This window comes from Dreissena polymorpha, chromosome 2 (genome assembly GCF_020536995.1).
Source record: "Dreissena polymorpha isolate Duluth1 chromosome 2, UMN_Dpol_1.0, whole genome shotgun sequence".
Taxonomy (NCBI): Eukaryota; Metazoa; Mollusca; class Bivalvia; order Myida; family Dreissenidae; genus Dreissena; species Dreissena polymorpha.
In genome coordinates, this window is record NC_068356.1 from 21,853,946 (window position 1) to 21,869,139 (window position 15,194).

Sequence of the window (15,194 nt, forward strand, 5' to 3'; positions counted from 1 at the left end):
ACACAATTAAGGGTTATCCATATAAGTTGTTCAATCAGAAGCTTCTAGTATTTGATTTACAAGATTATGTTCACATTATAACCGCTCTAATTGGCTTCTGTTGCTGTTTTCTAATTTTATTAACGCACCTCTTTCTTGACTAAGATTCTTATTTTCGCAATTTTATGTGTACATATATTGCGATACAGGTTGTCAATTAATGTACCTACATATGCCTATTTCCATACAGTTTTTTAATGAATTATCGCCAGTGAAACAAAGAGCATTCGTTGAAATATGCTACACAAATCAGTTCTATTAATGTCTTACACTTCTAAGATACCGGTACTTATTTTCGTACAACTTCATCGTGATTTATTAATCTGTAATAAGTACTTAATATAATAAATTCCTTTGAGGACATAAAAGCTTCTTTAATATACCAAAATGTAAATATATATCGACATTTAAAAGATGAACAAAAGTGAACGGCATATTAAGCCTGTATGACACAAGCCCATTCCAGCACAAATTAAAGGGGCCTTTTCATAGATTTTGGCATGTTTTGAAGTTTGTCATTACAGCTTTATAATATTGATAAATGTTAACATTGGATCTATAAATCTCCAGAAAAAAAATCAAGAATAAAATTTAAAAAAGAAAAAAAGGTAACCCTCCGTTGGGCTCGAACCAATGACCTCTTGAGTCCCGGAGTAAAAACGACATAGACCACTCGGCCATTCTTCCTGTTACAATAATAGATGAATTGTATACTTAATATAAGCAATCCTCGTAGTTTCGCAAAATATAACGACAACAACAGAACTCTCCAAATTATTAATTCGTTTCGCGTTGCAACGCTTTATGATTTTCAGGTTTTCAAAACGTCAAAAGATGCATATAATTGCTATTTTTGAGCATGATAAATGTTCAGTATTACTGTTTCCTCACAAATATCATAACTAAAACGAAAATTTGCGAATCTGAAACAACGTTTTCCAATTTTATCAATTTACCCAAACGTGAAAAGGCTCCTTTAAGCCCCTCCCAGTGGTTCGAGTCCTTACATTACAAGCCGAATGAATCAAACTTGTTATAAAAGCCACATACTGTTCAAATCGTTAATACCGGTAGGCCATATCAAAGTGCTGTCATATACAATAAAAAAAACTCGCATACACACGTGATAGTATGATAAGTGTACTAAATGTACATACATCTTTAATAACCATGTTTTACATGTCTGTATTGTAGTGCTTATTTTGTTAAAATATTATCTGCACAATACCTATCGATTCACGTTACGGATACTATTCATTCATAAGTTTTTATTCTTAACGCGTACCTTTTTTTTATTTGTTTCGGAAAGTTAACTGATCTTAATGTGTTTGTACAATTAAGAAAATCGTCTTGGTTATCATGTAATTGTGGCAAACTTTACATAGGTTTTAAGTTTAAACAGAAGCTGTCACATGACACTCGCTACAGCTGCATTGTTGCCGAAAGGGAACACAAAAAAGTTGCAATTGAAAATAAAAGAACACGAAAAGTCGTAACCCTGATAATGCGTGCTGAGGCATTAAGGAAAATAGTATTCGTTCAATTCTGACGAAAATGAAATGCAATAAATGGGAGAACTATGCCGAGAAGCTTTTATATGCAATTTTCATCAATGGGCAGAAACTCTTTGAAAATATACGCAATTGTGAAACGATTGACAATTACAATAGCCGTCGCACTCCCTAGCTGATAATTATTCTGTATAGGTTTGTAGAAAAGAGCACCCAAAATGTATGAGGAATCGCGCATGAAAATGTATATAGGGCAATTACTTCTGAAAAACGTTCGTAAAACCTACACAGAGTGCGCTATAGCACTGGCAGATAATAACAATGTAAAAGTCTGACTAAAAGATGCCTTTCTACGTTATTTAAAACAAATGGCAATAACTCCATAAAAATTGATTTCTCCTACCTTAACTATAGCACTTGAAGGTTATTATTCTGTTAATTCTAAAATAACAGTCTGACAAAAAGTCCATAAACATGTAAGAGAGTTGCGAACAGAGTCTTTTATATGTAATTGTAAACCCAGGCGAATTAGGCTTAAACAAATAATGGAATCACAAAATCTAAGTAGCACACAAACGCTTGTACATGTATATGTTATTTTAAACAAAGGGCAATAACTCCTTCAATAATAATGCAACAACCACATAATGGCAATATGCGCTGTAGCACTCGGGGATAATCATTATAATCATTTGTCATGAATAAGGTGTTGCGCACAGAATAGTCTACGCCTTTCTGCGAGGTTGACGAAAACCATATTAGCAGCAAACAATAATAACAACTAAAATGATATTTGATTTTGTTACATTTATGCTTTCAAAGCAAAATGTACATTTTTGCAAAACTGCTTGGGGCCGTCCATAATGTATGTCACGCTTTTTAACCATTTTTAACCCTCACCCCACCCACCCCTCTCACAAACTGTTACAAAATCTTGGACCCCCCCCCCCCCTCTAAAGTACGTCACAAACTCACACTTTTGAACATTTTATAAAAAATTCATACCTATTTCAAATTTAATCTAAAGAATCTAGTGTCTGTATTATTTCAAGGAGATACAATTACTCTGATAATCATAAAGAGAAAGCTTGGAAATGTTAACATATACCCATTTGAACTAATTTATAGAGGTAATTAACCAAAGTTTATCAACACCATAAGGTCTGGCATTTACTCGCATTTCCAACACTCATAACAACCTGCGAGCCTTTGGCCTCAGCCTTTTATGACTGAAGGGTTGTTACGGTGGGTTGTATGAATATTAATCCATGTGTTGACCTCTAATAATACAAAATTATAATTAAGATTTTCTTTCAACCCTTAACTAACTAAAAAATGGAACAGTCCAAAAAATTATCTCATTTACTAATGAAATCTGTGTGGAGGTTGTGCCTATTGAATAAGCCGGCCCAGCCAAGATGCCTATTAAAAATTCGAATAAAACATTCAGGAGATACGCAATTCGTCTTATTTTGACATTAAACTAATTCAAATGTTTCACTTTTTTTTGAAAATTATTTTTAAATTCTATTAAAGAAATAATAAATAAATTAGAAATATCTTTTTAATAAATGTGTGACATCATATATTGCCTGATCCACTCCCCTTCCCCATGTCACAAACTGTAACACTTTCTTACACCCCCCCCCCCCATTTAAACGGCCCCTTGTAGCAAAAATATGTGTCTTAATTGTTCGCAGGAAATGTTTACTTTCAGTGCTTTGATTTATTTTATTTAATCGATAAACTGACTTTAAAATCAAGTGTGTAAATCTCGCTTCTGAAGAACTCTCGGATGTAGCGAGACTCGGATTAATCAATGGAAATGAATGGAAAACTGTTGTGAATGACGTTAAATACTGTTGTTTTGTGTCTTCATTTAAATTGCATTTTTGCGAAAAACATATTCGCAAAGAATAAAACGTTCTGAAATGGCTGACACAAACAGTAACTCAACCCGATCGGTTTCAACTCAAAATTCTCTGGAAAACAACAGAAAAAGTGAATGGATAAAACTTAATGTGGGAGGAACCACCTTTATGACAACTCGGACAACGTTGTCAAAAGATAGAAAATCTTTTTTATATAGATTAATTCAAGATGAAGGTGATCTCAACACAGATCGTGTAAGCATATTAAGAAGTATGATTACAGTAGTCGCAATTATCCAATTGCTTTTTGAGTGGAAAATCACTGCCATTTCACGTGATTCTCTGCCGTCACATGAGAGCAAGATAATCTAAGCGGGGATTCCACTTAATTTTGCGGTGATTTGCCGCGATTCGCCGTGATCGCAGTGGATATCGGTGACATCAATGATTCGCCAATTATGCATATAAACCGAATGCTTTTCTAATGTTCACAATTATCAAATAATCCAACATAATTACAACATCACTTACGAAAAAATAATCTTAAACATTTATGTCGGTAAATATGTTTGAGAATTTCATTAACACAATCATATGACTACGCCATTTTTCGGAAGTGTAAAGAGTACAGTGCATAATGTGGGACACAGCTTTCATTGGACGAGTGTATTTAAATTTAGATTGAATGCAAAACAATCTTACAAAAAAACGTTTTATTGCGTCATACACCTTCATGTAAAAAAACGTTTTCCTCCTGGAAATTGTGCTATTAATGCATAATACACTACGCGGCCCGCGATTTTTGCCTAAATCACCGACACGCGGTGGTCATTATTTATTTTGGGTGAAAAATCACCGCAATCTCGCGGGTTTCATCACGCTAGGTCGAGCATGATCACCGCGAATGCGTTAAATATAATCTCCGCGGTGATTCACCGCGTTCCCGGTCAACTAGTGAAGAACGATTTTCCTACGTAACATGTACATATATAATCTTCACAGAGATTATAGCAATATGGGATTATTAGCATTGTTGGCAGATACAAGTGAGTATCCTTTTCAAAATGTCAATATGTATTTCACACCCATGTCCCTGCAGTGATTTTTTTTGCTCAAATTTACAGCCGATTTTCGGCTGCTTCCCAATCGCAAAAATACACGTTTTTTCCCCAAAATCTGACCAAAATTTCCCCAAAAAAAAAACAACTTCCAAAAAAAAAAAAAAAAAATTTTTTTTTTATTTTTTTTTTAGAAAGAAGTCTCATATAACTTAATTATGATTTCATAAATCTAGGTCTCAACTATATTTTTTAAACATCTTACAAAATATATAACTTGAATTAGTCTTTTTTGTCCATAAATCATTCCCAAACTTGCCACTTTTATTGATTAAAAAAAATCCCAATTTGACCAGACTCCTTTTCTAGAAAACTCCCTGAACATGCACTTAAAAACAATATCACTTCTGTTACTTATAATCCTATTTATAATGCTTAATTTTTCCCAATTTTATGGTTTATCGCGCTATTTTTCCCAATTTCATGGTTTATCGCGCTAATTTTCCCAATTCAAAAGACACAGGCTGTAACAAATTAAAGCAAAAAAAATCACTGCCCTGACAGGTTTTTTTTCTTTTCAAATGTTGCGTATAAAAAAACAGTGATCGCATGATACTGCACCTGGAGGAGTGATAATTGCGTTTTTGATTATGCAATTAACAGTTTTAAGCCATGGAGAACTCATAACTGATTGTAAGGTAATCGTTGTATTTTTCCGAGTCTCTCGATTCCCCGATACATACGTTTCAACTGTCTCAATCACATACATGCAACTTCTTCGGTCTTTATCCATGACTCGATAATCCTGCATATGCCCAATTTCCATTTTAAAAGCGAATTCTGGTTAATATTGACAAGAAGAGTACCAAAGAATGTCATACACAAACGTTCAAAATTATCAAATGAATTTTGGCATATGTTTCTATTTTAAGATTTAATGAAATAAGCGCCCAATCAGATCAGTTGTATTGTACATGCGTAAATCAGCGATTTTCCTTGTCCAATTGGGAAAAGTACCCGTACCGGTTCAATTGGGAAAAATTGAGTCGTGAAAACCTCAAAATTGGGAAAAATCGAGTCGTGAAATCCTTAAATTGGGAAATTCGCGTCGTGAAGTTTGGGTCTTCTTGAATACATCATACAGTTTAAACTTAATTGAACATACCCATTAAAATAATCATTTGCAAGCATGCCTTAATGACCATTAAGTAATAAAGTTGATATAAATAACAAAATATTATAAAGAAGACACAAAATAAATTACAAGTTGTTTTAATCTCTTATAAAGCAATGTCTCTCTCTTCCATTGTTTTGAAAATTTCAACAATCTTTGACGTTTGATCATCACTCAGTTGCTGGCATCCCTCTCTGCACAGCATCATTAGAGCTGTCAATGTGTCCTGTGATAGACGGTTCCGATTGGTCGTGCAAAGATTGTTCATTAGACTGAACAACCTTTCCACAGAGGCAGTGCTGGAGGGCATTTCAAACTATGATAAGGTTTCAAACCGACGTAAAACAGTTTGCTAGCTGCCTGACAAAAGAACCAGAAACAGTAACGACTCTATTGATTGAACGCTCTGAATAATAAAACCCGAAATTAATCGAGTGCGTAGTTACACACAACTATACGATTTTCTTTGTTCGCTCGCTGTTAGTTTGGTTTTGTTACGAAACTTTCGATGGTTTTGAGAAAAAATTCGGACGCCGATTGGGATTTTTTCAGATGCCGATTGGGAATTCAGGAATTTTCGCTCGATTGGGAAAGTACCATTTACCGGTACTTTATAAAGAAGGAGGAAAATCGCTGTAAATAACCTGACACGGTTTGCACGCGTCGTGTACAGCTATTTTCGGTTACAAATTCTAGCATAGTGCAAATGAATTAAATTAATTTCTTTGTTCTGATAAAAAGCGCATGAAAATTTTGTATTTATTTGTTAATAAACATTTCATAGTGGGTAAAACATTGATATCATTAAATTTAATTTCCATTAAAAGTTTCGTTATGAATTTCAACTTTATTACCGGGGTACCTCGCGAAATACTTGGCATTGCAGTGGGGTTTTTTTTATGAAATATTCTGCGTTATTCGGCCCCATTCCCCCATCTTTAGAGTATATATTTTTCCCCCAAATATTTTTAAAATTCCCATCTCGGAAGTGTTATTCAATTTTAATCAATACCTCATTTAAATACGTCTTTCGTTATGAATTTACTACAATTTTCCTGAACTGCATCCGCGTGTTTATTTTATTTTAGCCTTTACCGCAAACCGTACGTAGTTCACTCTCACGACTTTCGCTTTACGACATCTACCGCAAACCATACGTATTCCAACATGTAGCACAACAACAAAAGCTATTGTAAACAAAATTGACAAATCTGTTTTAAATTGATATTCTTTTTAAACAAGTACAACTTAAAAGTCAGTCTTCTTCAAATACCGGCAGTGAAACGCCAGAAACGTCCGGTCAACAGAGTGCTGAAAGACTGTTTAGTTTGCTCAACCTGCTTTGCACGCCACAGAGAAACAGGCTTGGGGAAGCTACACTGGAGTCCCTGATCAGACTTTGTCTGCACACGGAGAGACTTGGTGAAAAGGAGGTTACCAGAATAATTGATAAATTCACTGAAAAGCCCAGAAATGTTGAACTTTGAACATAACATGTTTATGAATAAAAGAGTTTGAATTATGTTTTTCTCCCTCTGTATGGTGAATTATAGTGTTAAAACTTGATTTTGTACTGTTACTAGCTTAGCATAGAAATTTCCCCCTTTTCCCCATTTACGCGCGAATTTTACCCCCCTCAGGGGACCCGACCCCTTCCCCCAAAACTGAAAAAAAACACTGCATTGACATTTCCTCTAAATAAAATATAATTAAAAAAGGCTGTATTGTAACCATTACGCTGTTTCAGTTCCTTCGTTATTGAAACAATTATTGCATTGTATACTGACTACACACAAATGTCGTGTACAGTTCATAATATTCTTCAACGACCAATAAACAAATTAATTTAAGTTTATTTTAATGCAACATGTACACGTCATTTTCTGGGAATCGAGAAAGGGAGTTAATATTGTGAAAATAAACCAATATCTGTTTATTGAAATTGTCAAACATATATATATATATACATGTATATATTTATTAGCAATTCTTATGAAAATAAATATCGTTATTTTAAATGTTTTATGCAAGTCTGTTTCCGAGAGCAAATACGGGAATTAACTGTGAGCTACTTCAATATGTTAAAAGCTATACAATCATTGTTTTGACAGACGACACATGCTTATCTTAATTTTTTTCTGGTAATACACAGGAATTTGGATGTTCGGGGCTTGATTGGATAATAAAACAAAGACGCAGTCGGCGGTTTTCAGTAGAACTTTTGTACTTACCAACTTAATCAATAGTGCACATGCTTATCTAACATTTAGGGATCATCAATACGGGTCCTAGCAACATCCACGAACCATCATACACAGCCCGATGGTTACTTTCAGTAGCACACGTGGCCAGAAACTAACAAGTTCGAGTAATCAAGCACAGAGATAATGATCTGAAAAAATTGCATGAGATCCGAAATGAAACAGAATGCCACCAAATCAAACGATTCACCGCCTAATTTTAAGTGTAACAAACTATGTTTAAAACATTTAAAATAACGATAATTCCGAATGATCACGGCTTCCATTTTCAAAAGTATGTGCCGTTCAATATTGCTCGAGAAATAGTAAAGACAAACGTTTACTATTGTTCCATCAAATGAATTTTACATGCTACCATTTTATTAAATAGATCTAGCAGCCCAATCGGGATTGGAGACGCGTACATCATCTGAAGCAATGTGTAAATTTAAATTTAGATGCAAATGTAAAAGTCATTTTCTGAAAATCGGGACGAAGTGAAAGTATTAATTTTACAAATAAACCATTTGATATTATTCAAATGGTTGACATTTTTATATTTGTGTCGTCTGTGTATTTTTTTATCAAGTTTTATGCACAGGTGGAAGTAATGTACCTTGGATAGTATTTTTTTAGGAGCCCAATATATTCAAATAAATATATAAAATCATGTTTAATGAGAAAAAAATTGACAAAGAGCCATGAAAAAAAATCCCCATCCTCTGATATTCCAATATCAGAGGGTGGGGATTTTTTTTCATGGCTCTTTGTCAATTTTTTTCTCATTAAACATGATTTTATATATTTATTTGAATATATTGGGCTCCTAAAAAAATACTATCCAAGGTACGTTACTTCCACCTGTGGAGCCGTACTGTACAATTGTTATTTCAACAAAATAAATATTTGTTTGGAAATCAGGATTTGACTTTCAGCAAGTACGGTGTTTACCTACATATTGGAATACATTTTCGCGATATAATGTGATCGTCAATAATAATGACATTAGTTAATAAGTTGAAATTTAAATATAGTAGTCAACGCCTATCACGGCGATTCGCGGTGTTTTGCGATGATTAAACAGATCTTTATCGCGAGATGGCCGCAGTGAAATCACGGCGGAATCATCGCGAATCTTCCGTAGAGTGTTATCACGGTGAATCACCATGATTTGCGGCGAATCACCGCGATTTGCCACGTTGGCCCAAACGCGGTGATCGGTGATTTAGGCAAAAATCGCGGGCCGCGTAGTGTATTATCAAAACATTTTTTCAACACGTAAAGCGTTGTAACAAATTAATAATCAATGCAAAACAAATATACCATAAGTGTATAAAATTTAGTGCTCCGTTAAATTCCCAAATGAGAATAAAAATTTATAATCCAAAACACACTTCCGGTGTTTTAATGTTAACATGACGTTTACAAATGCTTCCAATATAGTCATCATGTATATTTCTCGACAAAAGAGCGATAAAATTATGCGGCAATGTACAAGGTCAAGGTATACGATAAGGGTGTCACGGTACTCCGTGGAACGGTATATCGTAAAAGTCTCCCCTCGGCACGGTTCACGATACGCCTCCGAGTCCGTACGGTACGGCATTTTCCATGACGCATTTTCAATGGAAGTAACTGTTATTCGCCCCCCAAAATGGGGGAAGTTGATTTGAAATCAACTTCAGCGAGCTTCTAATAAAAAAAATATAGAAGCATTTTGTGTTGTCAGTAAGAAAGTGGTAGGCGTTTATTTCGTATAAACATTTGCTTTATATCACGACTTTAGTCGCTTCGAATTTCCTAAGCAGGCGCTGTAATTTTGTGATTCCGCTGAGAATTTCGCAAATTCTTTGAAACCATAAAAATTCAATTTCAACAACTCAAAAATGTGCTGTGTCGCCTACGTCACGAAACAAGGTGCAATATTTACTGGTTCTACGAATTGCGCTTGGAGTTTTCTACGGCACAAGCAAAGATAGCCAGTTTTACTAGTTGGTAAACACGTTTTATTATGCCCCCCTTCGAAGAAGAGGGGGTATATTGCTTTGCTCATGTCGGTCGGTATGTCGGTCCGTCCACCAGGTGGTTGTCGGATGATAACTCAAGAACGCATACGCCTATGATCATGAAACTTCATAGGTAGATTGATCATGACTCGTAGATGACCCCTATTGATTTTGAGGTCACTAGGTCAAAGGTCAAGGTCACGGTGACCCGAAATAGTAAAATGGTTTCCGGATGATAACTCAAGAACGCATACGCCTAGGATCATGAAACTTCATGGGTAGATTGATCATGACTTGCAGATGACCCCTATTGATTTTGAGGTCACTAGGTCAAAGGTCAAGGTCACGGTGACCCGAAATAGTAAAATGGTTTCCGGATGATAACTCAAGAATGCATACGCCTAGGATCATGAAACTTCATGGGTAGATTGATCATGACTCGCAGATGACCTCTATTGATTTTGAGGTCACTAGGTCAAAGGTCAAGGTCACGGTGACCCGAAATAGTGAAATGGTTTCCGGATGATAACTCAAGAATGCATACGCCTAGGATCATGAAACTTCATGGGTAGATTGATCAAGACTTGCAGATGACCCCTATTGATTTTGAGGTCACTAGGTCAAAGGTCAAGGTCACGGTGACCCGAAATAGTAAAATGGTTTTCGGATGATAACTCAAGAACGCATACGCCTAGGATCATGAAACTTCATGGGTAGATTGATCATGACTTGCAGATGACCCCTATTGATTTTGAGGTCACTAGGTCAAAGGTCAAGGTCACGGTGACCCGAAATAGTAAAATGGTTTCCGGATGATAACTCAAGAACGCATACGCCTAGGATCATGAAACTTCATGGGTAGATTGATCATGACTTGCAGATGACCCCTAGGTCAAAGGTCAAGGTCACGGTGACCCGAAATAGTAAAATGGTTTCCGGATGATAACTCAAGAATGCATACGCCTAGGATCATGAAACTTCATGGGTAGATTGACCAAGACTCGTAGATGACCCCTATTGATTTTGAGGTCACTAGGTCAAAGGTCAAGGTCACGGTGACCGGAAATAGTAAAATGGTTTCCGGATGATAACTCAAGAATGCATACGCCTAGGATCATGAAACTTCATGGGTAGATTGATCATGACTCGCAGATGACCCCTTTTGATTTTGAGGTCACTAGGTCAAAGGTCAAGGTCACGGTGACCCGAAATAGTCAAATGGTTTCCGGATGATAACTCAAGAATGCATATGCCTAGGATCATGAAACTTCATAGGTAGATTGATCTTGACTCGCAGATGACCCCTATTGATTTTGAGGTCACAAGGTCAAAGGTCAAGGTCACGGTGACCCGAAATAGTAAAATGATTTTTGGATGATAACTCAAGAACGCTTTTGCCTAGGATCATGACACTTCATAGGTACATTGATTGTGACTCGCAGATGACCCCTATTGATTTTCAGGTCACTAGGTCAAAGGTCAAATTGAATTTTTGACACATGTTCATTCATAATGATGTATAAGCCTTTGTTTTTGTGCCAGTAAATACTATGTTTATGGAAATGACGAGAGAATTTAACATTTAAAAAACCAATGTAATATGATATGGCAACAGGACAGTTGTGATTTGCTGGGTCAATTCTATTTAGCTTGACCATCCAAGATGTTGATAGCTTTTACAAACTGGTGGTCTGAAACATTGAGAAAATGTCACAGTTCACTGACAATAAATCAAACATGTAATTCTTGCTACGCATCTTGCATTTAATTTTGTCAATTCAAATTATACATAAAAATATAATTAATTTTTAATCTGCTTGTTAATTGAAAAACAGCAACACAGTTTGTATGTATAAAACAATGTTAATACATAAAAAGGATCAAGCATATTAAAATATCAACTTATATTTAGTTTCCTTTACTGTACAGGATTTGTAAAGTTAGGTTAATATTTGTGTATTGAACAAAAATAACAACAGTGTAAAGAAAAGTTAATTTGGGGATGTTCTATCCAAACCCTGAGAGTTCAGATTTCCTCAAATGCCAAGTAAAGATTGTAAATTTCAACCCAGTCCTCTGGTAAGTTTTCAGAGCGCACATATAATTAACTTTTGAGCTTAATGTCTCATTTGAACATGCATAACTGTATTAACTCCAAACCAACTAGTACAAGTGGTAGGCCAGTATTACATGGACTGGTGTACACTGTTTACACCATTTCACAACTCCATCTGATACTGGTCAGTATCTTGGCAAGTGGCCAAAGTTGGGAGTGGAATTAATGGTCTATTACATAACTGACTTCTGTGTGTGGTAAACACATGATACTGGTCATGTGGTAAAGTTGCACTTGTATACATTTGCCCAATACACAACACTAGCCTTGGCTATTTTTAATCAGATTGCATTGCTATCTATGGTGGTCATTGACTAGGGGAGTTAACTGCTATAAATAACATGTTTCATTACCATTAATTAATAAATAAAACATTACAAATTGTGTGCATGTTTCACATATTGTCAAATAAGTCAAAATGTGTGAAAGGAATCCAAAAAATCAAAGACTCAATCATATAATGGATATAATTGATTAGTATAGCTCCTGATTGGTTTTTGCACTATTAATTGGATACATTTCACAGGTCATTGACATAAGTGTCATAAATTGTAGACAGAATGTATAGAGAATTTCATCTTAGTATTAATAAGTAAATGATTCCATGATACTTATTGGATTTTATTTCAAGGTCACAGTGACAAAAAACATATTCACACAATGGCTGTCACTACAACGGAGAGCCCATATGGGGGGCATGCATGTTTTACAAACAGCCCTTGTTTTTAACTTAAATAATCTATCGAAGTAAAAGAAACATAAAGCAGTCCGTATTTTTTAAACATTTTCATAATTTCGTGTTCATATTTAATCAAAGTTTTAGATTTGTAAATAATAATAACTAATTGTCAAATCGTGTACTTTCATGACATTATATGTTATTTTGTATATTGTATGACACATATGTAGAGGTCTTAAAATAAAATTGAAAAATGGTTTTAAATGGTTTGTATGTTGTTTCCATCTTACGATACGTATCGCGATACGTATTGTATCGTACACACTGTACTGCGATACGTATCGTATCGTAAGGTGAGTGTATCGTGACACCCTTAGTATACGAGCGTGCAAGTATTGATTTTTTTATACTGTGAAGCGCAAAGCATTGAATTCTGTTGATTTCGGTTAAATGTTTCTTTGGTATTTTTTAAAACAATTGTATCGCCAACAATTTGATATTTCTTTTAAAGTCATTTCAAATCAAACACGCCGTATCCGTATTGTTACTGATAGAAGTTAAACATAATACCTTGACTTGTATAGTTTTTTTGTTGTGAGAGACCATCTGAGTAAACGCCAAAAAAATATATGCAAACTGTTATTTTTTGTCAATGCCCTTTGATCCATTCTCGCACTTAATTGGCAGCGCCATCCTGTTGTTTCTGTGATCTTTTCACAGTTTGAACACGTACAAAGAGTGCCAATAAGACACTAGAACAAACACTATCACCGGCTGGACAGTACACAATAAATAATCAAATGTTGAGGGTTTTTTTGTTTTGGGCGTGAAAACCCAGAGAAATGCCTGTACATTATACATCATCAAATTTATTGAATTCTACGAACGCTAAGTGCTACGTTGATATACCGGGGTACTCGTTTTGTTTTTTTTAGCAAAAAAACACAATGTTTAATGGCTTTAATATATTGGCAATGATGAAATAACAACATATTATATAACACGATGTCATAATAACATATACATAAAAATAGAACAGTAATGTATTTCAAGCATTGTGAATGTATGTACAACGCTCGGAAAGTAATACGAGTTATTCGCATTGGAGCCTGAAACAGAAAATAAATAAGTATAGCATCATTTAGTCCAAATAATTAGACGTAATCTACCGATTACATTTAACCTTTAAATGAAAGTGTTACTTAAACAATTTTCCGTGTCTTAATGCGCAAATATTTTGCTTAACACTGTTAACAAATGGGCTACCCATTATAATTCTTAATGAAATGCAAAAATAAGTCTTAACATAATTAACAACATCAATAAACACACACGGTAAGATCAAAGTTTAAATGGAAAACTTATATCATATTTCTCGTAAATTACTAAATTATTAGTTTCGTCTAAATCAAATACCATGTATAGAGAAACAAGGTATTTATAACCGACCAATGACGAAACACTATGCAACTTTCAATTTACACAGTGCTACATGTATATGGCAACAATATGGAATTTGAACAGTGGTAGTGTATTCGGGCCTGGAATATAATTGCTTGTAAGTTTTAATAAACATTCTGCTAATGCAATTAGTTAAATAATGTTTACATGTTATGTTCAATAATTATTGCATGATCATTCTGCGCTTTTATATTAATTTGGAGCCGTTAAAGCTTCCGACATTACTTCATCAAGTTCATGTCGGAACGGGAGTATTTTAGCTAATACGTCCATTGTATACAACAACAACAAAAGCTTTATTATTGCAATGTATTATGTAAGTGTATACATATATGTTACATGTACATGTTAGTGTAACCCTCAACGTAAATCGCTTAAAAAGGTAAGCCACGGCTGTTCGCGGTGATTTGCGCTGATTGCGTTACAGCGAGATACATCGCGAGACGGTCACCGTGGAGTCGCCGAGACATCACCCAAATTTTTTTGTCGCTCTTAATCACCGCGATTTTTTACGTTGCATCGATTGCGGTGATGCGAGAATCGCGGCAAAAATCACGGGTCGCGTAGTGTATCTTGGAAGTGCTTTGGGGGATTTCATTGAAACTTGGTATGAGTATGTATATGGCTAAGATGATGATGCACGCAAAATGGCATTGTACATCATTTGCTAATAACAGATGTTATGGCCCTTTACAAGGGTTTTTTATCTGATTTTTGGGGAAAGGGCCTGGCCTTTTTTAGGGGAAAATAATGCCAGAAATTCGGAATTTGGGGGGGGGGGGGAAATCACGCGAAAAGCCGGATTTTGGGGAAAATAAGGAAAGTCTTAAATAATCAATTCAACATATTTTGCTGTTTTTAAAACAAATTCAAGGCAACAGATAATTTAATTATGCAATATGTTATATTTTCTACACTGGATCAGGTTAACTAAGATATTTAAAGAAGTTTAAAAAAGTTTTAGGGGAAAAAAATGAAGTCTGGGGGAAAATTTACCTGCTGAGGGGAAAGGGCTGATTTTCGGCGGGTCCCAAAGAAG

The 15,194-nt window shown here is 35.1% G+C and overlaps 1 protein-coding gene across 1 annotated transcript in view; it reads left to right on the forward strand.

Moving 5' to 3' along the window:
• Positions 1–3,322: 3,322 nt before the first annotated feature.
• The window catches only part of LOC127866189 (BTB/POZ domain-containing protein KCTD5-like), a 35,530-nt gene continuing 23,658 nt past the window's right edge, over positions 3,323–15,194 (forward strand). The window contains exon 1 of the mRNA XM_052406614.1: positions 3,323–3,676. Within this exon, the coding sequence (XP_052262574.1) occupies positions 3,482–3,676 (195 nt within the window). The 5' untranslated portion in view covers positions 3,323–3,481. The remainder of the gene's footprint in view (positions 3,677–15,194) is intronic.